Source organism: Centropristis striata, chromosome 18 (assembly GCF_030273125.1).
Source record: "Centropristis striata isolate RG_2023a ecotype Rhode Island chromosome 18, C.striata_1.0, whole genome shotgun sequence".
Lineage (NCBI taxonomy): Eukaryota > Metazoa > Chordata > Actinopteri > Perciformes > Serranidae > Centropristis > Centropristis striata.
The window spans coordinates 1,503,607-1,530,000 of NC_081534.1; the positions used below are offsets into that span (position 1 = coordinate 1,503,607).

Below are 26,394 nucleotides of genomic sequence, written 5' to 3' on the forward strand. Positions count from 1 at the left end.
CAGGAAGTCGGCCATCTTGGATTGAATATTGCACTTGTCATCGTTTTTCGCCATTTCCAGGTCGCAAACTTTTACGAACTCCTCCTACAGATTTTATCCAATTGACTTCAAACTTGGTCAGTACCATCACAACGACTTTGGGATCAAAAGTTGTATAAAGCTTTACCGACGGTCACACTATGTGGGCGTGGCATGGCGGCAAAATATGGCGTCTCGCCATAAAACACGAGATTGTTATAACTTCTCCATTCTTTGTCCCATCTGGTCCAAACTTCTAGTGCTTCATCAGAGTCCAGCCCTTAACACTTCTAGATAACAATATTTCATAAAGCCCCGCCCCTTATGCTTAATCCACGCCCCCTTTCATAAAATGACCACGTTGCATACTTTAACGAACTCCTCCGACAGATTTCATCCGATTTACTCCAAACTTGGTCAGTACCATCACAAGGGCTTTGGGATCAAAAGTTGTATAAATCTTTACCGCCTGTCACACAATGTGGGCGTGGCATGGCGGCAAAATATGGCGTCTCGCCATAACACACCAGACAGTATAACTTGCCCGTACATTGTCCCATCTGTCCCAATTTTCTCACAGGTGATGAGGGTCCAGCCCTGAACACACCCACATGTAAATATTGACACACAGTCATAGCGCCCCCCCGATGGCAATAGGAAGTAACAACTTTAACGCCTAGCCCCAGCAGTAGGTTTCACGTAGAGATACGAAATTTGGTACACACGTGCTTCATGTGGAGACGCACCAAAAACCCTCTTGGACCCATACCTCAAACCCAACAGGAAGTCCGCCATCTTGGATTGACTATCGCACTTGTCATCGTTTTTGGCCATTTCCAGTTATACTTTTTTTTCCGAAAAATGAATCGCCTTTTTGAGGGCTTTATCATATTCAAAAACTCGCAATTTTTGGAATATACATAGATCTCCACTGAAATTTACGTATTCTAGTGGTCGCAGGAATGGGCGTGGCAAAAATTTCACATACTTGATTAGGGTCCAGCCCGGGACACACCCACGGGCCAATAGTGACACACAGTCATAGCGCCCCCTGCTGGCTACAGGAAGTAACATGTTTTACACCTACCACACGCACAGTGGTAGGAGACACGCAATTTGTTACGCCTAGGGACTGAGCCAACAGCGCCGCATCCTGCGTGCCCTCCCCCAACGGCGCCTCCCCTGACGGCTCCACTCTGCGAGGGCCCGTTCAGTACTGCGCGCAGTCCTAGTTTTTATTATTTTTCTTCTTCCCAAATGATCGCATATTTCACTGCCTGAACATACCCCAAAACTCATGAAACTTTAAATATAAGTCATACCTGGTGAAAAATTTTATAATCTATTGTCATCCTGAATTTCCACCACTAGGTGGCGCTATAATAAAGGAAAACGCATTTAGGCTAATAACTCCAACATACTTTATCGCACATTCAAAAATCTTATATCCACGCGTTCACTGAGTTGTGCTGAATCTCGTGATATAGGCCACTCCCATTTTCGCCTACCGTTTTTTTTCGCAAATTCGCGAAATGTCGCAAACCTACTTTTTCGAACTCCTCCTAGGCAATTTCATCGTTTTGCACCAAACTTTGCACACAGCATCTATGGACCCTCATGACAAAAAGTTATTAAAAGAATTTTGATTACCCAAAGAATACTCAAGTTATTAAATAACAACTTCCTGCAGGTGGCGCTATTTTCAACACAAAACACGAAATGTTGCATATCTCCTCATTGGTGTGTCTGAATGACATGAAACTCAGGTTACTACTTCCCCATGAGCCCCTGAGGCTCTGTGCAAAATTTTGGCTGATGACCACTAGGTGGCGCTCTATAAATTTAAGTATTTTATATCTACACATCGGTTAGTCAGATTTACACCAAACTTGGTATACTTATTGTCAATGCCCTCCTGAGGATAACCCTTCAAGGTTTTATTGATCGGCCCCTAGGTGGCGCTCTGGCGGCAGTTTATTTTAATAAGTGCCACTGTGCCCAGACCATAAGACTTAAGGCAATGAAATTCATAGGGGTGGTATAGACTGGCCCCTGTAATGCACAAACCCCGACGGCAGCATGCCCCGACACGCGTGTACTGCGAGGGCCCGTTCAGTACTGCGCGCAGTCCTAGTTATTATTATTTTTTTTATTCTCGTGACGAAATGATCGCATTTTTCACTGCCTGAACATATCCCAAAACTCGTGAAACTTTAAATATAAGTCACACATGGTGAAAAATTTTATAATCTATTGTCATCCTGAATTTCCACCACTAGGTGGCGCTATAATAAAGGGAAGTGCGTTTTGGCTAATAACTCCCACATACTTCATCGCACATTCAAAAAACTTATATCCACGCGTTCACTGAGTTGTGCTGAATCTCGTGATATAGGCCACTCCCATTTTCGCCTACCGTTTTTTTTCGTAAATGCGCGAAATGTCGCAAACCTACTTTTTCGAACTCCTCCTAGGCAATTTCATGGTTTTGCACCAAACTTTGCACACCGTATCTATGGACCCTCCTGACAAAAAGTTATTAAAAGAATTTTGATTACCCAAAGAATACTCAAGTTATTAAATAACAATTTCCTGCAGGTGGCGCTATTTTCAACACAAAACACAAAGTGTTACATATCTCCACGTTGTTGTGTCTGAATGACATGAAACTCAGGTTACTACTTCCCCATGAGCCCCTGAGGCTCTGTGCAAAATTTTGGGCGATGACCACTAGGTGGCGCTCTTTAAATAAAAGTATTTTATATCTCCAAATCGGTTGGTCGGATGAACACCAAACTTGGTATACTTATTGTCAATACCCTCCTGAGGATAACCTTCGAAGATTTTATTGATCGGCCCCTAGGTGGCGCTCTGGCGGCAGTTTAATTTAATAAGTGTCACTGTGCCAAGACCATAAGACTTAAGGCAATGTAATTCATAGAGGTGGTATAGACTGGCCCCTGTAACGCACAAACCCTGACGGCAGCATGCCCCGACACGCGTGTACTGCGAGGGCCCGTTCAGTACTGCGCGCAGTCCTAGTTTTTAGTTTATTCCCGTAATTAATTCAATATTTACGACTTTAATCTCATAATTATTTTTTTTTTTTCTTCTAAATGTGGCCCTAACCCTTCGTCGAACAAAATGGATCATGTAAAATTAAAATTAATAATTAAATGAATAATAAATAAAAAATAAAAGAAGTGATTTTGATTTAAAAAAACTATAGAATACTGTTCTCCTCATTTACCCTTATGCATATAACTATTTACTTTATTTTTTTAAGTTTATTGAATTAAACAAAGGAAAGCACACTGACATATTTTCCCTATTCTCACTCCCAATATCTCCTCTATAATACTTTGTACTTCTGTCAGACTAAAGACTATAGAAATGTTTCCAATGTAGCAAGTAAACCAGCATTTAAAAATCTGCAGTGATGAACAAAGGGTCTCTCCAGTCGCTTTCTTGAAAAATAGTCGCTAAGGGGGTCTGAAAAGTTGCTAAATTTAGCAAAAAAGTCGCTAAGTTGAGGACATTGCTTCGCCGGCTTTTACAAATGACGCGTGTTGTTGTCGTGTAGAGCAGCTATTGTCAACCTTGGGGTCGGGACCCCAATTGGGGTCGCGAGATGATTTCTGGGGGTCGCCAAATCATTTAGGAAGTCAGCTCTGTCTCCACTGTGTTAAAGTGTTCATGTGTTAATGTGTTTTAGTCTTTTTGGTCACTTTTTTTGGGTCATTTTGTGTCTTTTTTTGATCATTTTGTGTCTTTTTTTGATAATTTTCTGGTCAATTCATTTTGTGTCTTTTTTGGTCATTTTGTATCTTTTTTTGGTAATTTTTTTTTCTTTTTTGGGTCATTTTGTGTCTTTTTTTGGTCATTTTCAGTCTTTTTTGGTCATTTAGTGTCTTCTTGGTCATTTTGTTTCCTTTTTTGGTCATTTTGTTTCTTTTTTGGGTGATCTGAACTGTGCGTGTGAGATTGTGTTCAGTGAGCGGGGGTCGCGGACAACATGCATGTTAAATTGGGGGTCGCGACTCAAAAAGGTTGAGAACTACTGCTCTAGAGTACAACGTCACATCCCGCTTAGCGATCTATCCAATCAGTAACCAGGCTGTTTTCAGGGGAGAATAAAGACCCTGCTCTTCTACAGGGACGAAAAAAGTCCCGACAAAACCCGGCTCTGGACTGCTCGTATTCAAATTAGGGACGTTTCAGCGAGTGAGACCCGCCTCATTCCGGTTTTGCCCGCTAGTGGAAACATCCCTATAGTTTATATTTAATCCAGGTTTGGACATAATAGGAATATGAGGTGTTTTCATTGCTGCAGTGTCTCAGGTCACCATGTTCAGTGGTTACCTCTCCTCCTGATATTCTGCCAGTCGCTGCTGCGCCTCTTTGTACAGTTTGTTCCTCTCATCACACTCGTCCTTCAGCTCTCGGATCTGCGTTTTGTAAAGAGTCTGGGAAGCAAAAAAACAGGTGAAGATTCTTTCAATTATACAGATTTTGGAAGGAGGTGGAAAATAAACTCCTTCTCTCCTCATATCTTTCCATTCTAGGCTCTTATATTTAGATTATCATGTTATCTGTGCTGAGTGGAATATTGGCTGCCACTACTGCTTGTAGAAAAGGTGTACAACAGAAGTGAAAAAAATTGTTGTTTTGAATTACTGTGAAATATTGCTCAGCCTCCAGTTGGTCCTTCAGCTCCTTCAGCTGGCCACCAGCCTCCTGCTTCTCCCTGGAACACCACCAACAATCTGTCAATCACTGCTGCTGGCCAAATACCCAGCAGAGCCAAAACACTCTCCTCAAAGCAGATATGATGCACGATGACTCTCCACAACAATTTAGCCAACAGCGTTACAAACAAACTCAGCTGCCTTGTGTGTTTATGATCGGATGATGTCATGCTAACCTGCGCAGCTCCTGGTTCTGCTTCTCCAGGACCTGCTTCATGTCCAGCAGGTGGTTCACCTCCTGTTTGAGCTGTTTCTCTGAGGAGCGGAGCACCGACACCTGCTGGGTCTGCATCTTCAGATCGCTCTGACTCAGACTGCGCTTGTGGATCTCCTCCTCCAGACGAGAGCTCAAGTTCTTAACCTGCACAAACACACACACACACACACACACACACACACAAAACTTCTCAGTGACGGCAGTAACTGAAAATTCAAACTTCATTCAATTCAAGGGCTGCAGCTTATTTTTAAAAAATGATTATTTAAGCCTTTAACAGGCTAACGGCGGCTCTTCTTAACAAGCTCGTTAGCGGCAGTAATTCAAGCTGCAGAATAAAAAGTTAGGGCTGCAGCTTATTTCTTTTTATTATTATTTAAGCCTTTAACAGAGATCGCTAAGTGAACACCTCCTGCAGCAGCAGCACATACACACTGTACTGCTACAGAGCTAACTGTTAGCCTGTTAGCACATACACACTGTACTGCTACAGAGCTAACTGTTAGCACATACACACTGTACTGCTACAGAGCTAACTTTAGCTAACTGCTGCTAACGGCGGCTCTTCTTAACAAGCTAGTTAGCAGTAACAGTAACTGAAAATTCAAGCAGCAGAATAAAAAGTTAGGGCTGCAGCTTATTTTTTTATTATTATTATTATTTAAGCTTTTAAAAGATATCTCTAAGTGAACACCTCCTGCAGCAGCAGCACATACACACTGTACTGCTACAGAGCTAAGTGTTAGCCTGTTAGCACATACACACTGTACTGCTACAGAGCTAACTGTTAGCCTGTTAGCACATACACACTGTACTGCTACAGAGCTAACTGTAGCTAACTGCCACTAACGGCGGCTCTTCTTAACAAGCTAGTTAGCGGCAGTAACTGAAAATTCAAGCTGCAGAACAAAAAGTTAGGGCTGCAGCTTATTTTTTATCATTATTTTTTAAGCCTTTAACAGAGATCACTAAGTGCAATAAATAAGTACAATTCCCTCACATGCAAGGTGGCTATTTGCCGTTTCCATGGTTTCGTTCACCGCTATGTAGAGACTTATAAAGTCCATACAAAGTAAAGCTTATTAAGATCATAACTCATATACAACAACTTCCTTACTTAATTCTAATAAGCAATAATTCTGAGGTTACTGAGGGAAAACTCTTAGTTAATGGCTTACTGGTTAGAATAGGGCATTAATAACTACTTAATAATGACTAATTAAGAGCCAATATGTTACTTATTTGCATGCTAATAAGCAACTAATTAATGTTGAATATGTGTTCCCTAATATAAAGTGTTAGCGATATCTTTATTATCATTGTATGCTAAATTGCAAACAGCCAATGCCCTATAAATAATTGAGGCTATCCTACAGAAGGATGGATCATTCTGTAAAAGTATCCCACAAAGGATGTCTGTGTGAACTGGTGCTGTAAAAAAAAAAGAAGTTGTGTATTGATTTTGTGTCAGGTGAATAACTGGCGTAGATTACCTCTTCGGAGAGTTTCTGCTTCTGCGCCTGCAGCTCGTTGAGTCGGTGCTGCGCCTGCTTGTAGTCACAGTCCAGCATGGAGTGATCCTTCTCCATCTGCAGCAGCTCCGCCTCCACCTGCAGCTTCAGGCTGCGCTCGTCCTGCAGCGTGCTCTCCATCTCTGGACAAAACACCCAGGAAACCATCAGGGGGGGCATTTACTGCAGCTGTTCTCAACCTGGGGGTCGGGACCCCAATTGGGGTCGCCAATGAGATGATTTCTGGGGGTCGCCAAATCATTTTGGAAGTCAGCTCTGTCTCCACTGTGTTAAAGTGTTCATGTGTTAATGTGTTTTAGTCTTTTTGGTCACTTAATGTCTTTTTTTTTGTCATTTTGTGTGTTATACGGTCATTTTGTGTATTTTTTTGATCATTTTGTGGTCAATTTGTGTCTTTTTTTGGTCATTTTGTGTCTTTTTTGATCATTTTGTGCCTTTTTTGGTCATTTTGTGTCTTTTTTCGATCATTTTGTGGTCAATTTGTGTCTTTTTTTAGTCATTTTGTGTCTTTTGTGATCATTTTGTGGTCAATTTGTGTCTTTTTTGGTCATCTTGTGTCTTTTTTGTTAATTTTGTTTCTTTTTGGGTCATTTTGTGTCTTTTTTGATCATTTTGTGGTCAATTTGTGTCTTTTTTGATCATTTTGTGGTCAATTTGTGTCTTTTTTTGGTCATTTTGTATCTTTTTTCGATCATTTTGTGGTCAATTTGTGTCTTTCTTTGGTCATTTTGTGTCTTTTTTGATCATTTTGTGGTCAATTTATGCCTTTTTTGGTCATTTTGTGTCTTTTTTCGATCATTTTGTGGTCAATTTGTGGCTTTTTTGGTCATTTTGTGTCTTTTTTGATCATTTTGTGGTCAATTTGTGCCTTTTTTGGTCATTTTGTGTCTTTTTTCGATCATTTTGTGGTCAATTTATGCCTTTTTTAGTCATTTTGTGTCTTTTTTCGATCATTTTGTGGTCAATTTATGCCTTTTTTAGTCATTTTGTGTCTTTTTTCGATCATTTTGTGGTCAATTTGTGTCTTTTTTTGGTCATGTTGTGTCTTTTTTGATCATTTTGTGGTCAATTTATGCCTTTTTTGGTCATTTTGTGTCTTTTTTCGATCATTTTGTGTCCTTTTTGATCATTTTGTGGTCAATTTGTGTCTTTTTTGTTCATTTTGTTTCCTTTTTTTGGTCATTTTGTTTCTTTTTTGGGTGATCTGAACTGTGCGTGTGAGATTGTGTTCAGTGAGCGGGGGTCGCGGACAAAATGCATGTTAAATTGGGGGTCGCGACTCAAAAAGGTTGAGAACTACTGTCTTAGAGAACAACCAAGAACTAGTCCTGAAGCCTTGTATTGTTATTTGAAAGCTGTGGTTAAATCGTTCAATCAGCCCTTTATCTTTTTCTATCTTCTATCTCCAGATTTTTATAATTGATAATCCTCTTTTGTGCTTTTATTTCAACTAGTTCTGTTCAGATTGGTCCTGTGGTTTCTTGAGAATAACTTCAAGGAAGATGTATTTTTTCTTTTTGTACTTTATATAGGTCCTGAGTAATACACCTGCCATGAGATAGCTGCATCACAGTCAGACAGGTGAAATACACTCTGGTTCACAGGAGAATACATCAGAGCAGACTTCACCATCAGGCCAGTAGGCTGCCTCAGGCCCCAAACAGCTAGAGATTTATTTTGACGCATTATGTTACTTTTCTTAATCATTTTACCATCAAATAAGTCAGTGGTTCTCAAATGGGGGTAGGCGTACGTGTTTTTACTACATTAGTTTGAATCAGAAGAAGAAGAAGAAGAAGAAGAAAAAAAAGAAGAAGAAGAAGAAGAAGAAGAAGAAGAAGAAGAACACTTTCACTACATTTTAGTCATGAGAAATATTTGCAATAAATTTAGTCATGGATTATTAACATTTAAAATGTTTGAAATAGTTTTTCTATTTTAAATGTTTGAATTTTGTATGTGTTTATCAGTTCCAAAGTTTAATAAATCAGAGACTGATGGCACAGCGCTCTGTTTTTAAGTCTTTTTTTTTTCAACCAAAAACTACTTGGATGAAAAAATATTTCACAGTTGATCTGGTTTCTTCTTCTTTTTCCCCTGTTAAAAGGGTTTTTTGAGGAGCTTTCCCTGGTCGATGTAAGGGTCAAAGGTCAGAGGATATCCTACCATGTACAGTCTGTAAAGCCCTTTGAGGCAAATCTGTGATTTGTGATTTTGGGCTATATAAATAAAATTGATTTGACTTGACTTGACAGGGGATACATCACTGAAAAAAGGTTGAGAACCACTGAAATAAGTTAAAAAAAGGCCTCCAAGGTATCTAAGAAACATGTAACTCAACTGTATACTACCATACTACTACTTACTGTGCCCTTCTTCTTCCACTTGAGAACAAAACTTTGTTCTTTTACTTTTAACCACAAAGACGGAATATTGATATCTTTGTTTTGTTTGTGCCAGACATCAAAGTATAACAACTTTGTGGTTTCTGTTATGGATTAATATATTTCTGTTTTTCTTTATTTTTTAATCTATTTTTTTTGTCATTCCTAAACATTTTAATGGTATTTTTACTTTGATTTTTTCAGACATTTTACAAATACTTTATGTTATTCTCTGGGATTAATGAACGTTTTTCAGTTTTTTTTTAATTTTTTAATCTGTATCTTTTAATCAATATTTTTCTGTCATTTCCCAAACCTTTTACTGATATTTTTACTTTTATTTTTTCAGACATTTTACTAACACTTTAAGATATTTTCTGGGATTAATTAACATTTTTCTGTTTTCATTTATTTATTATTTAATCTGTATCTTTTAATCAATATTTTTCTGTCATTTCCCAAACATTTTACTGACATTTTTGGAATTTTTTTTCATATTTTTTGTAACTTTTGTGGTCACTATGGCAGTTTATGGCATAATGTTATTCTATAGCAATGTTTTTCTATTGTTTGCCAACATTAGCCACCATAAACTAATGCAATACACTGAACAACAGTGTGATTTCTTGCCAACTTTTCATTTTTAAGATGAAGGGTGCAATATTTCCCCTCTCAAAAGTTACATTCAGTAGTTCTACTTGGAACTACATGCTGCAACTAGGGCTGGGCGATATATCGATATAAAAGATATATCGATATATTTTTAAATGTGATATGGAATTAGACCATATTGCATATATCGGTATAGTTAAAAAAAAAGTTCTCTCTTTTATATATATATATATTCTTCCACTTGAGAACAAAACTTTGTGCTTTTACTTTTACCTGACGGATTGAGATTTCACTCACAAAATATATCAATTAAAATCTGATAATAGAATAGAAAGCTTCACTTTAAGCACACAATATATTTACTTCAGAAAAACGTTTTGAGTACTTCTACCACTGCCACATTCCCAGTTAGAGAAAGGGTGAAAGTAAAGCGGGACAGTGTTTTCCTGGTGCCCCCAAATCAACAAATCCACCCTCAAAAAAACACACCCAAGTCACAACTATTTGCAGTCAGAAACACAGGTGACATAAACTTAGTGCAGGTAATAGTTTCCATATAGGTGTGTTGGTCAGTTGGCTTGACATAACTACTGCAGTTAGTAGGAACAGGCAGCTGTTCACTTGTTTATTTAAAGTTTATTAATACTGAATGAGTCACACTGCTCGTCCTCGGGTCTGATCCCAACGTTACACCCGCCAAGTGTGAAGTAAATCAGATGAACAATTCTCAAAACATGTGAAGGACAAACACCAAAAGACTCCTTGAGTCATAGTTGGATGTGTGTTAACTCTATGGAGTCTTAAAGGGCTATTTTTTAATCCTTTTCATGTCTTTTCGTGTCTTTGTAAGTCATTTTTTCTTTGTTTTTTGGTCATTTTGTGTCTGTTGTTGTGTCATTTTTAGTTATATTGTGTCTATTTTTGTCATTTTGTGTCTTTTTTGTCATTTTGTGTCTTTTTTGATTATTTTGTGTCTGTTGTTGTGTCTATTTTAAGTTATTTTGTGTCTTTTTTTGTCATTTTGTGGCTTTGTAAGTGATTTTGTGTCTTTTTTGATCATTTTGTGTCTTTTTTTGATAATTTTGTGTCTGTTGTGTCTATTTTAAGTTATTTTGTGTCTTTTTTGTCATTTTGTGTCTTTTTTGATCATTTTGTGTCTGTTGTGTCTATTTTAAGTTATTTTGTGTCTTTTTTGTCATTTTGTGTCTTTTTTGTCAATTTGCGTCTTTTTTGTCAATTTGCGTCTTTTTTGGTCATTTTGTCTCTGTTGTTGTGTCTTTTTTAGTTATTTTGTGTGTTTTTTTGTCATTTTGTGTCTGTTGTTGTGTCTTTTTTAGTTAGTTTGAGTGTTTTTTTGTCATTTTGTGTCTTCTTTTGTTTTTTTTGGTTATTCTGTCTTCTCATTTTGTGTCTTTTCTTGGTCATTTCATGTCGTTTTTTTTGGTCTGCTTTGTTTTTATGTCTGGATGTGAAGAAGCCATGCTTTGGCGCTTTTGGAGACTCCAGAGGGTTAAATGAGCTAAACAGAAAGACAACTTCTCACCTTTTAAGGCCTCAGACTTTGCCTCCTCGATGGACTGGCTGAAGTTGTTTTTATCAGCGAGCTTGGACTTGGTTCCCTTGTGTTCGGCCTCTTCCTGCTCCAGATTCTGCTGGAGCGACTTCAGCTTGAACGTCAAGTCTATCTCTTGGTTGCTCTTCTCCTAAAGAATCAAAGAGGTATTAAGGTTTTGTACAAGGACAATTTTGAGGTAATTTTACTTTCCATTTTATGTAACTTTATACTACTGATCCACTACAATTTTAGCCAAATATTGTACTTTTTACTCCACCACATTTAGCTGACAGCTTAAGTTACTTTTCAGGTTGAAATTTAACATGAAAACCATGATACATTCAATCACATAAGTGATTAGACATTTTTCTTTAATTAAACCACATGACAGAATACTAAGTAGCTAAAATTAGCCCTACCTAAAGAAAATGAAAATGCTGCTCAATACAAATAATGTATTAATATATTTAGAATATATAAAACACTCTGAGTGGATCCATTCTGCATAACAAGTACTTTTGCTTTTGATACTTTAAGTACATTTTGATGCTTTTGTACTTTTACTGAAGTAAGTATGGGCTGGAATATGTGCCAAGAGAAACTGAATATGAATCACATAATTTGAATTTGTATTGTTCACTATAAATCATTGCATTGAAACTGAATCTGAATTGTAATTTGAAATTTAATTAATTAGTTTGTGACTGAACATTCAGTTCTCACAATTCAAATTCAGTTTGCAAAATTCTATTTCAATTTTCTGCAACGAACATCCGGGTAATTGAGGCAGAGTAATCGAGCGCAGATACGCAGAGCGCCTCTTCGGCCAATCAGCACCTCCGTTTTCTTTTGTGACATTTGTTGCCACCTGGTTGCCATAGCACCTCTTCGGCCAATCAGCACATCCGTTTTCTTTTGTAACATTTGTTGCCACCCAGTTGCCATAGCGCCTGTTCGGCCAATCAGCACATCCGTTTTCTGCGTTCGATTGCTCTGCCTCAACTACCCGGATGTTTGTCGCAGAAAATTGAAATTGAAATTTTCTCAAACTAAATTTGAATTGCGTGAACTGAATGTTCAGTGACAAACAAGTTAATTAAATTTTAAATAACAATTCAGATTCAGTTTTTCAGTGCAATGATTCAAATTGAACAATACAAATTCAAATGATGTGATTAAATTCAGTTTTTTAATGCAATTATACAAGTTAAGCAATTCAAATTCAAATATCAATAATTCAAATTCAGTTTCTGGTGGCACATATAGCAGCCCATACGTCAGTTTTGAATGCAGGACTTTTACTTGTAGTGGAGTCATTTCACAGTGATATTAGTACTTTTACTTAAGTAAGAGATCTGAATACTTCTTCCATCGCTACCTATGATTCACCTGAGATATTTTGTATTAGATTAACTTATTGCACGGGATAAGCCAAAGGCACATTATCAAAAATATTGGAATACAATGTCAACGTAATCAAGAACTGAAGTTGAGCGAACTCGGGACGCTTCACTTTGAGCGTCCTGAGTTCTTCCTGAACGTCTACATGTGATTTTTTTTAAGAAAAATGAAAAAATAGCTTTGTTAGAGCGATCTAAAAAAACTGTTACATCTCCCTTTTTCAGAAATCTTCCTGCGTTTTTAATATGGGAGCCAATGAGGCTGTTGGTGGTTTTGGTGGCGCATCTTTGCGTCGTACGCCCAAACTATAACTCTGACAGCTTTACCAGAGGATTGTGAGGGAGAAGACTAATTTTCCTACGTTTCTATGTATAAATTATTTCTGTAGAGTGAAATTTGCGGCCTGGAGCGCAGTTTTCAAATTTATTTTTTGACAGTTTTTTCTCTCCCTCTACACTCTGGCGATGACATCACATACTGTGACACGAACATCCCGTGCAATACACACCCATTATAATCTCAGAATTTCTCCAAAAATGATCATGGTCATTGAACAGGGATTGATAAAAAACTATATGACCTATCGAAACGCAAATTAACACACCAATACACAAGACTTGTGTCTACGGTTTAAAGTTTAAATGGAGTCTCTAGGTGAAATTATGCCGGAGAAGTAGACGTTTAAAAATCTCCAATTATTGTTCTTTTTTGCTCATTTTTTGTCTTCCGTCCCATTCATTTCAATGCAAAATTTACGTCGCGAAAAATTTGTATTCTGCAGAGAAAAGTAACCGATCAAACCGCACGTTTTGATATATAATTTGTCCTGCAACTCTTCAAGTTGTAGGACTAGTAGCGGGACGAAATTGCGTCCGGAAGAGGAAGAAGAAAAAATCCACAGTATAACAGTAGTGCCCTAATTAGAAGTGACAACCAACCTTCTCGAGGTCATTGAGCTTCTCATGTAGCTGCTTCTTTTCAGTCTGGACGGTGGAGAGCGATGACTTCACCTCTTTCACCTCTTCCTCCAGGCCAGAGATGCGTCCTGAGGTGGAGTGATGAGAAAAGGAAATTATAGAGGGAATATAGAAGCAGTGAATGCAAAAAACTACAAGAAAATGCTCCTTAACAACATGATCCTAGGTGAGACATTACATAATTCTCCTGCACTAAGTTCAGCCTCTAATACATGAAAAACAACACGTTTAATGTGTGTTTCCCCTTTAACCGGCTCCACCCACACGGAGAGTTTTACCAGGAAAAAAAGCGTGAGGCATCGCAGCAAACAGGCAACACTTTTGTTTCCCTGCGTCCCCTCTGACCTCAGCCACTGGCCTTAAGAGGACGGAGCAACTTTTCCAAACAGCGTCTCACAAGAAGTGCTGGCTCTGATCGCTCTTTGGCTCCACAGCCTCTTGCTTCACTCTCTGCCTTCTGAACAGATGTTTCCACCTATGATCTGATATTTCCAAAAAGCCCGGTCCAGAAAAAAAAAAGCGATTCACATCTAATAACCATGTCCAGCCTCCAGCTCCAAGTTGTGTAATGGCTTTTATTCCTGTTTACTGAATGAGCCCAAGAAGAACGCAGCCCGATGACCTGCAGTTGTGGCTGTTTTCACTGGTACTTTATCACTTTAATTGATTGATTGATTGTCTTTTTTTTGTCATTTTGTGTCTTTTTTGGTCATTTTGTGTCTTTTTTTGATCATTTTTTTGGTCACTTAATGTCTTTTTTTTATCATTTTGTGGTCAATTTGTGTCTTTTTGGTCATTGTTTCCCTTTTTTTGGTAATTTTGTGTCTTTTTTTGGTAATTTTGTTTCTTTTTTGGGTCATTTTGTGTCTTTTTTGGTCAATTTGTGTCTTTTTTCTGGTCATTTTTTGGTCATTTAGTGTCTTGGTCATTTTTCCCTTTTTTTGGTCATTTTGTGTCTTTTTTTGATCATTTTTGTGGTCACTTAATGTCTTTTTTTGATCATTTTGTGGTCAATTTGTGTGTTTTTGGTCATTGTTTACCTTTTTTTGGTAATTTTGTGTCTTTTTTTGGTAATTTTGTTTCTTTTTTGGGTCATTTTGTGTCTTTTTTGGTTGTTTTGTTTGTTTGCTTGGAACTACATATTGCAACTAGGGCTGGGTGATATATCGATATAAAAGATATATGGATATATTTTTAAATGTGATATGGAATTAGACCATATTGCATATATCGGTATAGTTAAAAAAAAAGTTCTCTCTTTTACATATATATATATATATATATATATATATATATATATACGTATATTCAGAAAAAACTGGCCTATTTTTTTTCACTATTTTTTTTAAGATATTTTTTTATTTAAATGTTCACTTTATGGAGCTTTGAATTTTTTTTAAAAAGGTACTCCTGTTGTTATACAGTATTTATGTTCACTTAAATAAACAGTTGCAATAAAACGACTTGTGACATGTCATATTTGGCTTTGACTGAACATTTGCTCTCACTTTGTGATAAAAATATCAGGATATATATATCGTATATTGATATTCAGCCTAAATATATCAGGATATGACTTTTGGTCCATATCGCCCAGCCCTAATTGCGACTCTTTATTATATTAAGTGTGATTGAATCCGATGCTCACCCTGCAGGTCAGTAACAGTTTCGGTGCGGAGGTTGCGGTCTCGTCTCTCCTCCTCCAGCTCGGCCTGCAGCCCCATCAGCTGCTTCTCCAGCTCCATCTTGCCGTTTTCGAGCTGGCTGCACTTCTCCTGCGCCTCCCTGAGGCTGACCTCCAGGCTCTGAGCCTGTTTCTGCACCTCCGCCTGACTCTTCTTCAGCCGCGCCGCCGCCTCCTGCTCAGCCTGCAGCACGGCGTTGGCCTCCTCCAGCTACACATCAAAAAAAACACACAGGATGAAACTTTCTCCCTGCGGGCTAAACTGGGTCAGCACCACGCCGAGATTAAAAAGAGATTTAATGAGGGAAAAGCAGAGGAACCATGAAAACAGTAGTCACGGTTTCTTTCTTGAATATGCATTATTAGATTAGCATTTCAAATTTACATAAATACAGATAATACAGTGAAGCATACATCCTAATTTTTATGTTTTCCTTTATTCATTTTTTAATAAAATCTCTTTTTGTGTCACTGCTCTTCTAATGCACAACAGCTAAATACTTAGCTAACTTCTTGGCTAAGTTTTTAGCTAACTTGCTTGCTAAGCTAACTACTTAGCTAACTTCTTGGCTAAGTAGTTAGCTAAGTAGCTTGCTAAGCTAACTACTTAGCTAACTTCTTGGCTAAGTTAGCTTGTTAAGCTAAATGCTTAGCTAACTTCTTGGCTAAGTATTTAGCTAAGTAGCTTGCTAAGCTAACTACTTAGCTAACTTCTTGGCTAAGTTAGCTTGTTAAGCTAACTACTAAGCTAACTTCTTGGCTAAGTTAGCTTGTTAAGCTAAATACTTAGCTAACTTCTTGGCTAAGTATTTAGCTAAGTAGCTTGCTAAGCTAACTACTTAGCTAACTTCTTGGCTAAGTTAGCTTGTTAAGCTAAATACTTAGCTAACTTCTTGGCTAAGTATTTAGCTAAGTAGCTTGCTAAGCTAACTACTCAGCTAACTTCTTAGCTAAGTATTTAGCTAAGTAGCTTGATAAGCTAACTATTTAGCTAACTTCTTGGCTAAGTAGTTAGCTTAGCAAGCTACTTAGCCGATAAGTTAGCTATGTAATAATACAAAAACCTTTTTTATTTTATATTTATAGATTTAATGAGGGAAAAGCAGAGGAACCATGAAAACAGTAGTCACAGTTTCTTTCTTGAATATGCATTATTAGATCAGCATTTCAAATTTACATAAATACAGATAATACAGTGAAGCATTTTAAAAAATGAGGCGAAGTTAAAAAGCTCCCCCTCACTTGTCTCTGCAGCTGGATGTTCTTCTCGTTGGAGATTTGGGAATTCTGGTTCTTCTTTTTAAGATCCTCCAGCTGGTCCCTCATATTGTTCACTAAACACACAGATGGATAAAATAATTAATGCAATATATACTGTGATATGTTACTGTGGGAAGCAGAACTCATGTTTTAGTTTGATAGCATAATGCAGCTATTCCCAACCTTGGGGTCGGGACCCCAATTGGGGACGCGAGATGATTTCTGGGGGTCGCCAAATCATTTTGGAAGTCAGCTCTGTCTCCACTGTGTTAAAGTGTTCATGTGTTAATGTGTTTTAGTCTTTTTGGTCACTTAATGTCTTTTTTGGTCATTTTGTGTCTTTTTTTTGTCATTTTGTGTCTTTTTTTTGTCATTTTGTGTCTTTTTTTTATCATTTTGTGGTCAGTTTGTGTCTTTTTTGGTCATTTTGTTTCTTTTTCGGGTCATTTTGTGTCTTTTTTGGTCAATTTGTGTCTTTTTTTCTGGTCATTTTTTGTCTTTTTTTGGTCATTTTGTCTTTTTTAGTCATTTTGTGTCTTTTTTTGTCATTGTGTGTCTTTTTTTGATCATTTTGTGGACAGTTTGTCATTTTTGGTCCTTTTGTGTCTTTTTTTGATCATTTTGTGGACAGTTTGTGTCTTTTTGGTCATTGTTTCCCTTTTTTGGTCATTTTGTGTCTTTTTTTTATCATTTTGTGGTCAATTTGTATCTTTTTGGTCATTGTTTCCCTTTTTTGGTCATTTTGTTTCTTTTTTTGGTCATTTTGTTTCTTTTTTGTGTCTTTTTTGGTCAATTTGTGTCTTTTTTTGGCCATCTAGTGTCTTTTTTTGTCATTTTGTCTTTTTTGGTCAATTTGTGTCTTTTTTTTGGTCAATTTGTGTCTTTTTTTTGTCATTTAGTGTCTTCTTAGTGATTTTGTGTTTTTTCTTGTCATTTTGTCTTTCTTGGTCATTTTGTGGTCAATTTGTGTCTTTTTTGGTCATTTCGTTTCTTTTTTTGGTCATTTTGTTTGTTTTTTGGGTCATTTTGGGTCTTTTTTGGTCAATTTGTGTCTTTTTTCTGGTCATTTTTTGTCTTTTTTTGGTCATTTTGTCTTTTTTGGTCAATTTGTGTCCTTTTTTTGGCAATTTTGTGTCTTTTTTTGGTCATTTAGTGTCTTGTTAGTGATTTTGTGTCTTTTCTTCTTATTTAGTCTTTTTTGGTCATTTTATTTCTTTTTTGTATCTTTTTTGTAACTGTGACATTGTGTTCAGTGAGTGGGGGTCGCGGACAACATGCATGTTAAATTGGGGGTCGTGACTCAAAAAGGTTGAGAACTGCTGCCATAATGAACCAGACTGATATTTTGCAAGTAAAACATATGAAAATGAGAATAACTGAAGGCCTACATACATGCACTGAATATAAAATAAACTGAGTGCAAGAAAATCACACGCCATAAAAAGAGTTTGAGCAAGCCAAATGTTTAGATAGATATTCCCCGGGTGCTCACATTCGTTCTCCAGGCTTCGTTTTCTGTCATTTTCGATCTCGACCTTGCGCAGGTTCTCGGCGCTCTGGTGCTGCAGCAGAGCTCGCTCTCTCTCCAGCTGCCTCAGCGAGGCCTCCACTTTCTGCCTGCTGCTCATCTAATCAGAGACGGAAATCGCAAAAGAATGTGAGCGGAATGAAAAACCTGCTTTAACGTATCAGCCAATTGACTGAAACGGCGTCCAGCCGCCCTTACCTCTTTGTCTAATTCTTTGACCAGCTTGTCTAAACGGTTGGTGGCATTTCTGGGGACAAAAGAACAGATTTATTGCAGACTTCTTCACACAAATCATTGATCTCGGACAGCAGAAACACTAGTTTATTGACTGTCTCTGTTTTTTACTTGACTGATGGAACATGTTTGAAGTGATTTTCTTTTCCTTTCTTTTTTTAACCCTTTGATGCACAACATGGGTCTAAAGTGACCCGACAGAGTTTTTATGTTCCATATCTTTGCATAAATTATTTTCATCATTCAGTATTCCAGGTTTTCCTCAATTAGTTTGTTTTTGATCATCCTAATTTTTATGTTTTCCTTTATTCATTTTTTAATGAAATCTCTTTTTGTGTCACTGCTCTTCTAATGCACAACAGCTAAATACTTAGCTAACTTCTTGGCTAAGTATTTAGCTAAGTAGCTTGCTAAGCTAACTACTTAGCTAACTTCTTGGCTAAGTTAGCTTGTTAAGCTAAATACTTAGCTAACTTCTTGGCTAAGAAGTTAGCTAAGTAGCTTGCTAAGCTAACTACTTAGCTAACTTCTTGGCTAAGTAGTTAGCTTAGCAAGCTACTTAGCCGAGAAGTTAGCTATGTAAAAATACAAAAACCTTTTTTATTCATAAAGTATGAGAGGCAAAATGGAAATATTAGTGTTATCATAATTCATGAAATATTTGGAGAAATGTAATATGTCATGCCTTTTTCTTTTTTTTCTCCTTTTTTATTATTTTATTATTCTGTTTATTTTACACCTTATGCACTTAATTAACTTTGTCTCATATTTATTTATTTATTTTCTCAATTTGTGATGCCAGACTTTGTTTTGTTCTACCCATGATGAATGTTCTGACTGTAATTGGAACTTCTCAATAAAGTTTTGAAAAAAGAAAACTCTGCAGAGACTCCTCCCTCTGGCTGTGTTTTAGCTTTTCTCCTCATTTGGCTCTGTTTGGGACATTTCTGGGCGTCACCCTTTGGGCACGAAGCTACAAAAATAGCTGACACAGAGCCAAAAAATGCAAATATAGTAGGGCAAATGCCAAGCTTGTTCCAAAACATGCTTGGGGTTTGCTTTGAGCTGGGAGGGGTCACATTTAAAGTGCGTTTACAAACAGTAAGTGATAATTCCTGCATAATATGCCTTTAGCATCTAGAATTATCAGAAACTGAAAACTTCAGGTTTGCAGAACGGGAATTCCCTTTCTGTTTTTTAAAGCAATCAAACACATTTCCTTTCTTATATAACCTCTCATATTTCTCAAAATGAATATAATGATCAGTATAAACATGCATCATTCACAACCTTTAACATGCTGGATAAAAATCGGATGGTTATGTTCAGTGGTGGAATGTAACTAAGTACATTTACTCAAGTACTGTGCTTAAGTACAATTTTGAGCTACTTGTACTTTACTTGAGTATTTCCATTTTATGTAACTTTATACTTCTACTCCACTACATTTTGAGGTAAATATTTTTATTTTTTACTCAACTACATTTAGCTGCCAGTTTTAGTTACTTTTTAGGAGATTTAACATAAAAACATGAAACATTTAAAGTGATTATGCATATTTTCTTTTAATTTAACCTCATAAAGGTATATTAAGTAGGTAAAGTTAGCCCTGCCTTTAGAAAATTAAAACACTGGTTACATAAATGTATCAATAATAATAATCGTCCAATAATATATTTAGAATATATAAAACAAACTGGTGGGTCCATTTTCCATAACGAGTACTATTACTTTTAATACTTTAAGTACATTTTGATGCTGATACTTTTGTACTTTTACTTCAGTAAGTTTTGAATGCAGGACTTTTACTTGTAGTGGAGTAAATTCACAGTGTGGTATTAGTACTTTTACTGAAGTAAGAGATCTGAATACTTCTTCCACCACTGGTTATGTTTTCAGTTTAAGACATTCTAATAATAAAAACTAGACATCTTTAACTAAGTTTTGGACATTTCTTCCTTGAATAGGATGCTTTCTCATGAAAGTTTTCCATCACATACTCATAATCTCAGAACCAGCTCAGTAAACACTATTGGTTCTCAGCTCCGTTTGTGTTATTTGTCCAGTCATACTTGCACTTGTGCTCCAGCTCATCTTTGGCCTGCATCTCATGGTCGACCTGCTCCTGCAGCTGACGAAGCTTTTTCTGCAGCTGCTCACATACAGAGAGAAGAAAAACACCATGAACTAATTAGTCTTGACGGATTTCAGAATAAAGGCCTCCTATAAGAAGTGAGGAGCATTTATGGGTACAAGTCAGGAACCGGCCTACCTTACATATCTCAAGGGTGCTGAGTCCAAAAAAAATGGTTCCCAAGAGAAATTGACCTCCTAGTTTTTGACCTTCCAATTTGCATATCAAAATGGCCACCAATGGCCGTCATTGGACCATTTCCCCTTAGTTTTTTTGTAAGTAGGCAATCAAGATGAGGAAATTAAGTTTCTAGATCTATAGTCTAGAGTCAGAGCAAGGATATAGTGGAGGCTCAGTGTCTTTTTTATGTATATATATATGCAAAATACCAACTGGAACATTTAAAAGTGATATTGATTGAATATTTATGTCGGCCTTAAAAAAATGACACAAATAATGCTTAATTTCACCTTAAAAGTTGGTATTTTGCATTTATATATATATATATATATGTATATATATATATATATACATAAAAAAGACACTCCACTATATCCTTGCTCTGACCCTAGACTATAGATCCAGAAACTTAATTTCCTCATCTTTGATTGCCTACTTTCAAAAAAACTTGGGGAAAATGGTCCAACGACCAACGGCCGCCATTTTGATATGCAAATGAGAAGGTCAAAAACTCAAAATTTCGCTTGGGAACCATTTTTTGGGGATTCAGCACCCTTGAAATAAGTAAAGTAGGCCCATAAATGCTCCTCACTTTCACTTTTTGGACAATTCCGTCTAGACTAAATCATCATTTCCATGTTTTATTCTTCTCTTTTACCAGTAAATTAAGACCACATGCAGAGAAACACCTACCTCCTTCTTATTGTCCTCTGAATCCTTATCCTCAGAGTTCTCCTTGCTGTCCTCTGAATCCTCCACAGAGTAGTTGTTATTTCCCTTCAGCAGCCTGACAGAGATAGAAGGAACTGCCATGAATGTCTCTAACTAAGTGACAATATCCAACACTACCCACCACTCTGTCCAGGTTAGGTATTTTATCCAAACCAGATCCAAAACACCAACTGGGTGGTCAAGGGGAAGCTGAATGTTCCACCAAGGCATGCGTCATTTACTGCATCATTACAACCACTCAGAAGTCACTTATACCTCCGACTCATAACCTCGTGCATGGAGCACAAAACTGTGCTGTGTGGAAAAAGAGAAGCAATAAAATCTGGAGATCTTACAGGCTTCTTCCTACATCTGGATGGGTTTACCTTTGGAGAAACCCAAACCCACACAGCCTGTCACCGCCAACTGTTAACCAGCATGTTGGTGGACTTGTAGTGGAGGAAGCTATCTCTGGTAATCATTAAATGACTCTGACGCAGAAATCTGAAGCTATTTCATAATCATTATAACAGTAGTTCTCAACCTTTTTGAGTCGCGACCCCCAATTTAACATCCATGTTGTCCACGACCCCTGAACAGAATCTCACACGCACAGTTCAGATCACCCAAAAAAGGAAACAAAATGACCAAAAAAGGAAACAAAATGACCAAAAGACACAAAATGACCAAAGAAGACACAAAATGACAAAAAAGAGAGACAAAATGACACAAAATGACCAAAAAAAGACACAAAATGACCCCAAAAAGAAACAAAATGACAAAAAAAGACACAAAATGACAAAAAAAGGACACAAAATGACAAAAAAAGGACACAAAATTACCAAAAAAAGGAAACAAAATGACCAAAAAAGACACAAAATTACCAAAAAAAGGAAACAAAATGATCAAAAAAAGACACAAAATGTAGGCCTATGTAGGCCTACGGGCTAACCCTAACCCTAACCCGGGGAGCATAGAACCCGGGGAACATAGGACCCGGGGAACATAAGACCCGGGGAACATAGGATCCGGGGAACATAGGATCCGGGGAACATAAGACCCGGGGAACATAAGACCCGGGGAACATAAGACCTGGGGAACATAGGACCCGGGGAACATAGGACCCGGGGAACATAGGACCCGGGGAACATAGGACCCGGGGAACATTAAACCCGGGGAAAATAGGACCCGGGGAACATAAGACCGGGGAAAATTAAACCCGGGGAACATAGGATCCGGGGAACATAGGACCCGGGGAACATAGGACCCGGGGAACATTAAACCCGGGGGAACATAGGACCCGGGGAACATTAAACCCAGGGAACATAGGACCTGGGGAACATTAAACCCGGGGAACATAGGACCCGGGGAACATTAAACCCGGGGAACATAAGACCCGGGGAACATTAAACCCGGGGAACATAAGACCCGGGGAACATTAAACCTGGGGAACATAGGACCCGGGGAACATAAGACCCGGGGAACACAAGACCCGGGGAACATTAAACCTGGGGAACATAGGACCCGGGGAACATAAGACCCGGGGAACACAAGACCCGGGGAACATTAAACCTGGGGAACATAGGACCCGGGGAACATAGGACCCGGGGAACATAGGACCCGGGGAACACAAGACCCGGGGAACATTAAACCTGGGGAACATAGGACCCGGGGAACATAGGACCCGGGGAACATAGGACCCGGGGAACACAAGACCCGGGGAACATTAAACCTGGGGAACATAGGACCCGGGGAACATAAGACCCGGGGAACATAGGGATGACCCCCTATTTTAACCATGTAGGCTATCATTAGTTTAAGCTAACTATTTAAACCACAATCCATTAGTTTTAGCTAACAGTTTCAAGAGTGTATCCATTAGTTTAAAGTCAGTATTTTAACTGTTTATCAAGCACTTTTAGCTAACAGTTTCAAGAGTTTAACCATTACCTAGATAACTGTTTCAACCATTTATCAATTACTTTAAGCTAACTATTTGAGCTGTAAGTCAGTCACTTACTCTTCTCTACTTTTTCAGCCACTTATCTGAACCTTTAAGCTAATTATTTCAACCATCAATCTACTTTTAGGCGACTATTTCAATAGCTTCTCCATTACGTTAAGCAAATTATTTGAAAAAGGTGAATCCATTAAGTAACATTATAAACATCCATTACTTTGAACTATTTCAACCATTTATCCATAACTTCTCGTTAATCATCTGAGCTGTTAAGTCATTACTTGTTGCTTAAATTCATGTTTAGACTTCTGTGCCTGCTTCATAATCATATTAGATACCATGCACTCTTACATGTTGCAACCTGTAGTGTTCAGGTGTTACAGCTGATGTCGATATTTTCTTGTAAGCAAATTAGTTGAGGCGCTCTACAGTATTTCTACAAACCCTTTGGCAACAACAGGAGCGCCCACTAAGGAAGGTTGATCTAAAGCAGGGGTGGGCAATTAATTTCCCCAAGGGGCCACATGACTAATACCACAAAGGTTACGGGGGCCGGACCAAAATCTGCTCAGTATTAATTTAACCACTTAATGAAATACAGTAAATTATCTGGTTTTGAGCTGCTACTGATAACAATACATGTTATGATAAGACAATGTTAATATAGCAGTAAAAAGTAGTAAATACTCCAATCACTATATCACTTTAACATTTATTTTAAACACAACTGTAAATGACATTTAGCAAGGTTCCTATTGGTGTTTTTGTATTATATAGCTTGTTTTTCATGTTTGTACATTTTCTAGGTGTTTTACAATGTTGTGATGCTTTTATTTTGAAAAGGTGCTGTCCAGTGTGAAACGGGTGCTTTAATTTTGAAAGGTAGTGACAGGAAATAACAGGTGGAACGGTTAAATGAAAAACGAACGGTAAATAATGAGTGCGTCGTAATTCATATAAAGTTGATATAAAGTATGAAAAAGGCTTCTATAGTGGCTGACTGACAGGACACAAGGTTTGTTAGAGTTTATTTTATTCTGTCATATATATTAGTGGCTATATTTGTTGTCTTAACTATAGTAAAAGTGCTTGTTAGCTCTAGTGCTAATGCTAATGTTTGTTATTGTTTTCCACCTCGTAGCTCTTACGGTGAATTCACAAGGTGACCAAAGAATTTATTAACTTGTTAATTGTTAATTTATTAACTTTATGCAAAAAGCAATAGGTGTTTTTGACAAGGTACCTCGGTAACTCCGGTAACTCAGTTATACGTAAATCGCCTTCAAAATAAAAGCACTGTTGTTGCATTGATTTCTAATTTCTGGGCCGCCCAATGCCCAGGTCTGATCTAAAGCCATACGTTTTTATTACCTGTTCACTATTAATGTATTATCAGGGATTTTTGCTATTTTCTGGTTTTTATCCCTATCCATATACATTTGTGCATCGGATTGATCGTTAATTACACAATTTTGCCCTTGACTCCCTTTTGTCAGATTCAAGTTAGAGAGAAACTGCATAGATACAATGAACGCAACCTTTCATCCTCATGAATAGAAGCCGAAAAAGTAAAAGCGTACCTTGAGGTTGGAATATTGCTGATTAAAGCACAAAAGGATCATAAATTCAGCATGTTTTTTTGTGTTTTTTTACTACTTCGCCCACCGATGGAGACCAGGGGGTTTAAAAACTAGACTCCATCATAAGCAAAGAGGGCATTTAAAGGGGCTGTCAGAACAAGGCAGCAGTGTGGAGCTGGAACAGGCATTCAGTGTGTGACTGCTGTAAGGCTGTATTAAAGGGACGGGTCTTCCCCTGCCTCTTAAACCTGTTTCCTGAGTCTAGAAGCCCCTGTGAAAGTTCCCACACATGAAAGCTACATTTTTATTCTAATCCCTTTATCACTGCCAGAGCACATTAATGAAAACAAAAAGGCAGCAAATTCTAATTCAAACAAACGTTCAAGGCACAACAGCAGACTGAAAGGATGAAAGACTTACTGGTCCTCCTTGAAATAAGTGAAGCCGACGAATGGTAGCTGGTTGCCCACAAAGGCTTTAGGCGGAGGAAAGGTCTCAACATCTTTTTTATCTTCCTCGATGTCGTCAAAGTTGCTGGTGTCGATGTCTCCGCTCAGCTCAGGTACAACTGGAGCCACAGCTGGACCACAGAAACAGAGACAGGGTCATAAGGGGGAGGAGAACCGTGATGGTTGACAGAAACGGAAACTATCAAAGGTTAAAAGCAGCTACTACCAGTATATCAATTGAAAGCATATCAACAAACTCTCAAAAGGCTTCATACAGCTTTTTATAAGTAAAAATTAAAGCACTTTTCCAGCATTTTCAAGGCACCAAAACCAAAAGTTACCAGACCGTCAAAGCCTTTATTATCACATTCAAATTGTTACTAGAAATGTGTTAAAATTAGAGTTTATACCCACAGAAATCAATCGATAGTGTCATTTGCACAAACTCCCCTCCTTTATTGTAATTTATTTGTAAATGTTCTGATTTGTTTAGATTGTATGATATGTATGATGTTCTGCATTGTTTTTTGTTTTTTCCATGTTGTAAGGCGACCGTGAATGCCTTGAAAGGCGCCCTATTAAATAAAATGAATTATTATTATTTTATTTTACCAGTGGTTCATATTAAATGACTGATTGAATGTTTTGAATATTTACTGTCTGCTATTTCCCTGAGTAAGGGATCAACAGAGGACTTTTTAAGCCATAAATGATCAGTGGACACAAAAAAGGTTTAGAGATTTTTGGTTTACATGAGTAATTGTGTAGATGAAACACCAGTTTATGTTGGAAAGCAGGCCATTTAGGCATAATCCTGCCCTTGAAAACATGAGGGTTAACACTGACTTTACAAACCCTGTCTTAACATTTCTTCTGCTGTGTTTCTGAGTAACTTCTATGCCAACTTTGGCTCTGCTTGCAGCAGGACTGAGCTCTGTGCAGGTTGGCGTGAGGCTGACACCACTCCTTTTCCCCTACAGAGCTCGCTTTGTGCCCTAAACACGGTGCCTTTCACAAACGCAGCCTAAACGCCTGCTCCTGTGCGAAAAAGAGAAGGCGTGCATTTCCAAAAGTCTGCACAACACAACAGGCAGACAAGAATGTGTCAAAGGGCCAATCAGATAAAAGTAAGCCAGTCCTTTAACCTATAAATAGCTCCTAATTGAGGAAAAAAAGCAGCCATTATGGATCCAGTTCCTCAGACCAATGCAATTCTGGCTCGGAGCAAAG

At 37.8% G+C, this 26,394-nt stretch overlaps 1 protein-coding gene across 1 annotated transcript in view; it reads right to left on the reverse strand.

The window, feature by feature from the left end:
• The window catches only part of LOC131990838 (rho-associated protein kinase 2-like), a 102,345-nt gene that overhangs the window by 36,746 nt on the left and 39,205 nt on the right, over positions 1-26,394 (reverse strand). Inside the window, exons 9-21 of the mRNA XM_059355996.1 lie at positions 25,136-25,295; positions 21,158-21,251; positions 20,223-20,302; positions 18,115-18,163; positions 17,881-18,016; positions 16,371-16,462; positions 15,093-15,339; positions 13,406-13,512; positions 11,055-11,214; positions 6,477-6,637; positions 4,943-5,127; positions 4,696-4,765; positions 4,381-4,484 (exon numbers count right to left, since the gene is read on the reverse strand). Of these exons, the coding sequence (XP_059211979.1) occupies positions 4,381-4,484; positions 4,696-4,765; positions 4,943-5,127; positions 6,477-6,637; positions 11,055-11,214; positions 13,406-13,512; positions 15,093-15,339; positions 16,371-16,462; positions 17,881-18,016; positions 18,115-18,163; positions 20,223-20,302; positions 21,158-21,251; positions 25,136-25,295 (1,645 nt within the window). The remainder of the gene's footprint in view (positions 1-4,380; positions 4,485-4,695; positions 4,766-4,942; positions 5,128-6,476; positions 6,638-11,054; positions 11,215-13,405; positions 13,513-15,092; positions 15,340-16,370; positions 16,463-17,880; positions 18,017-18,114; positions 18,164-20,222; positions 20,303-21,157; positions 21,252-25,135; positions 25,296-26,394) is intronic.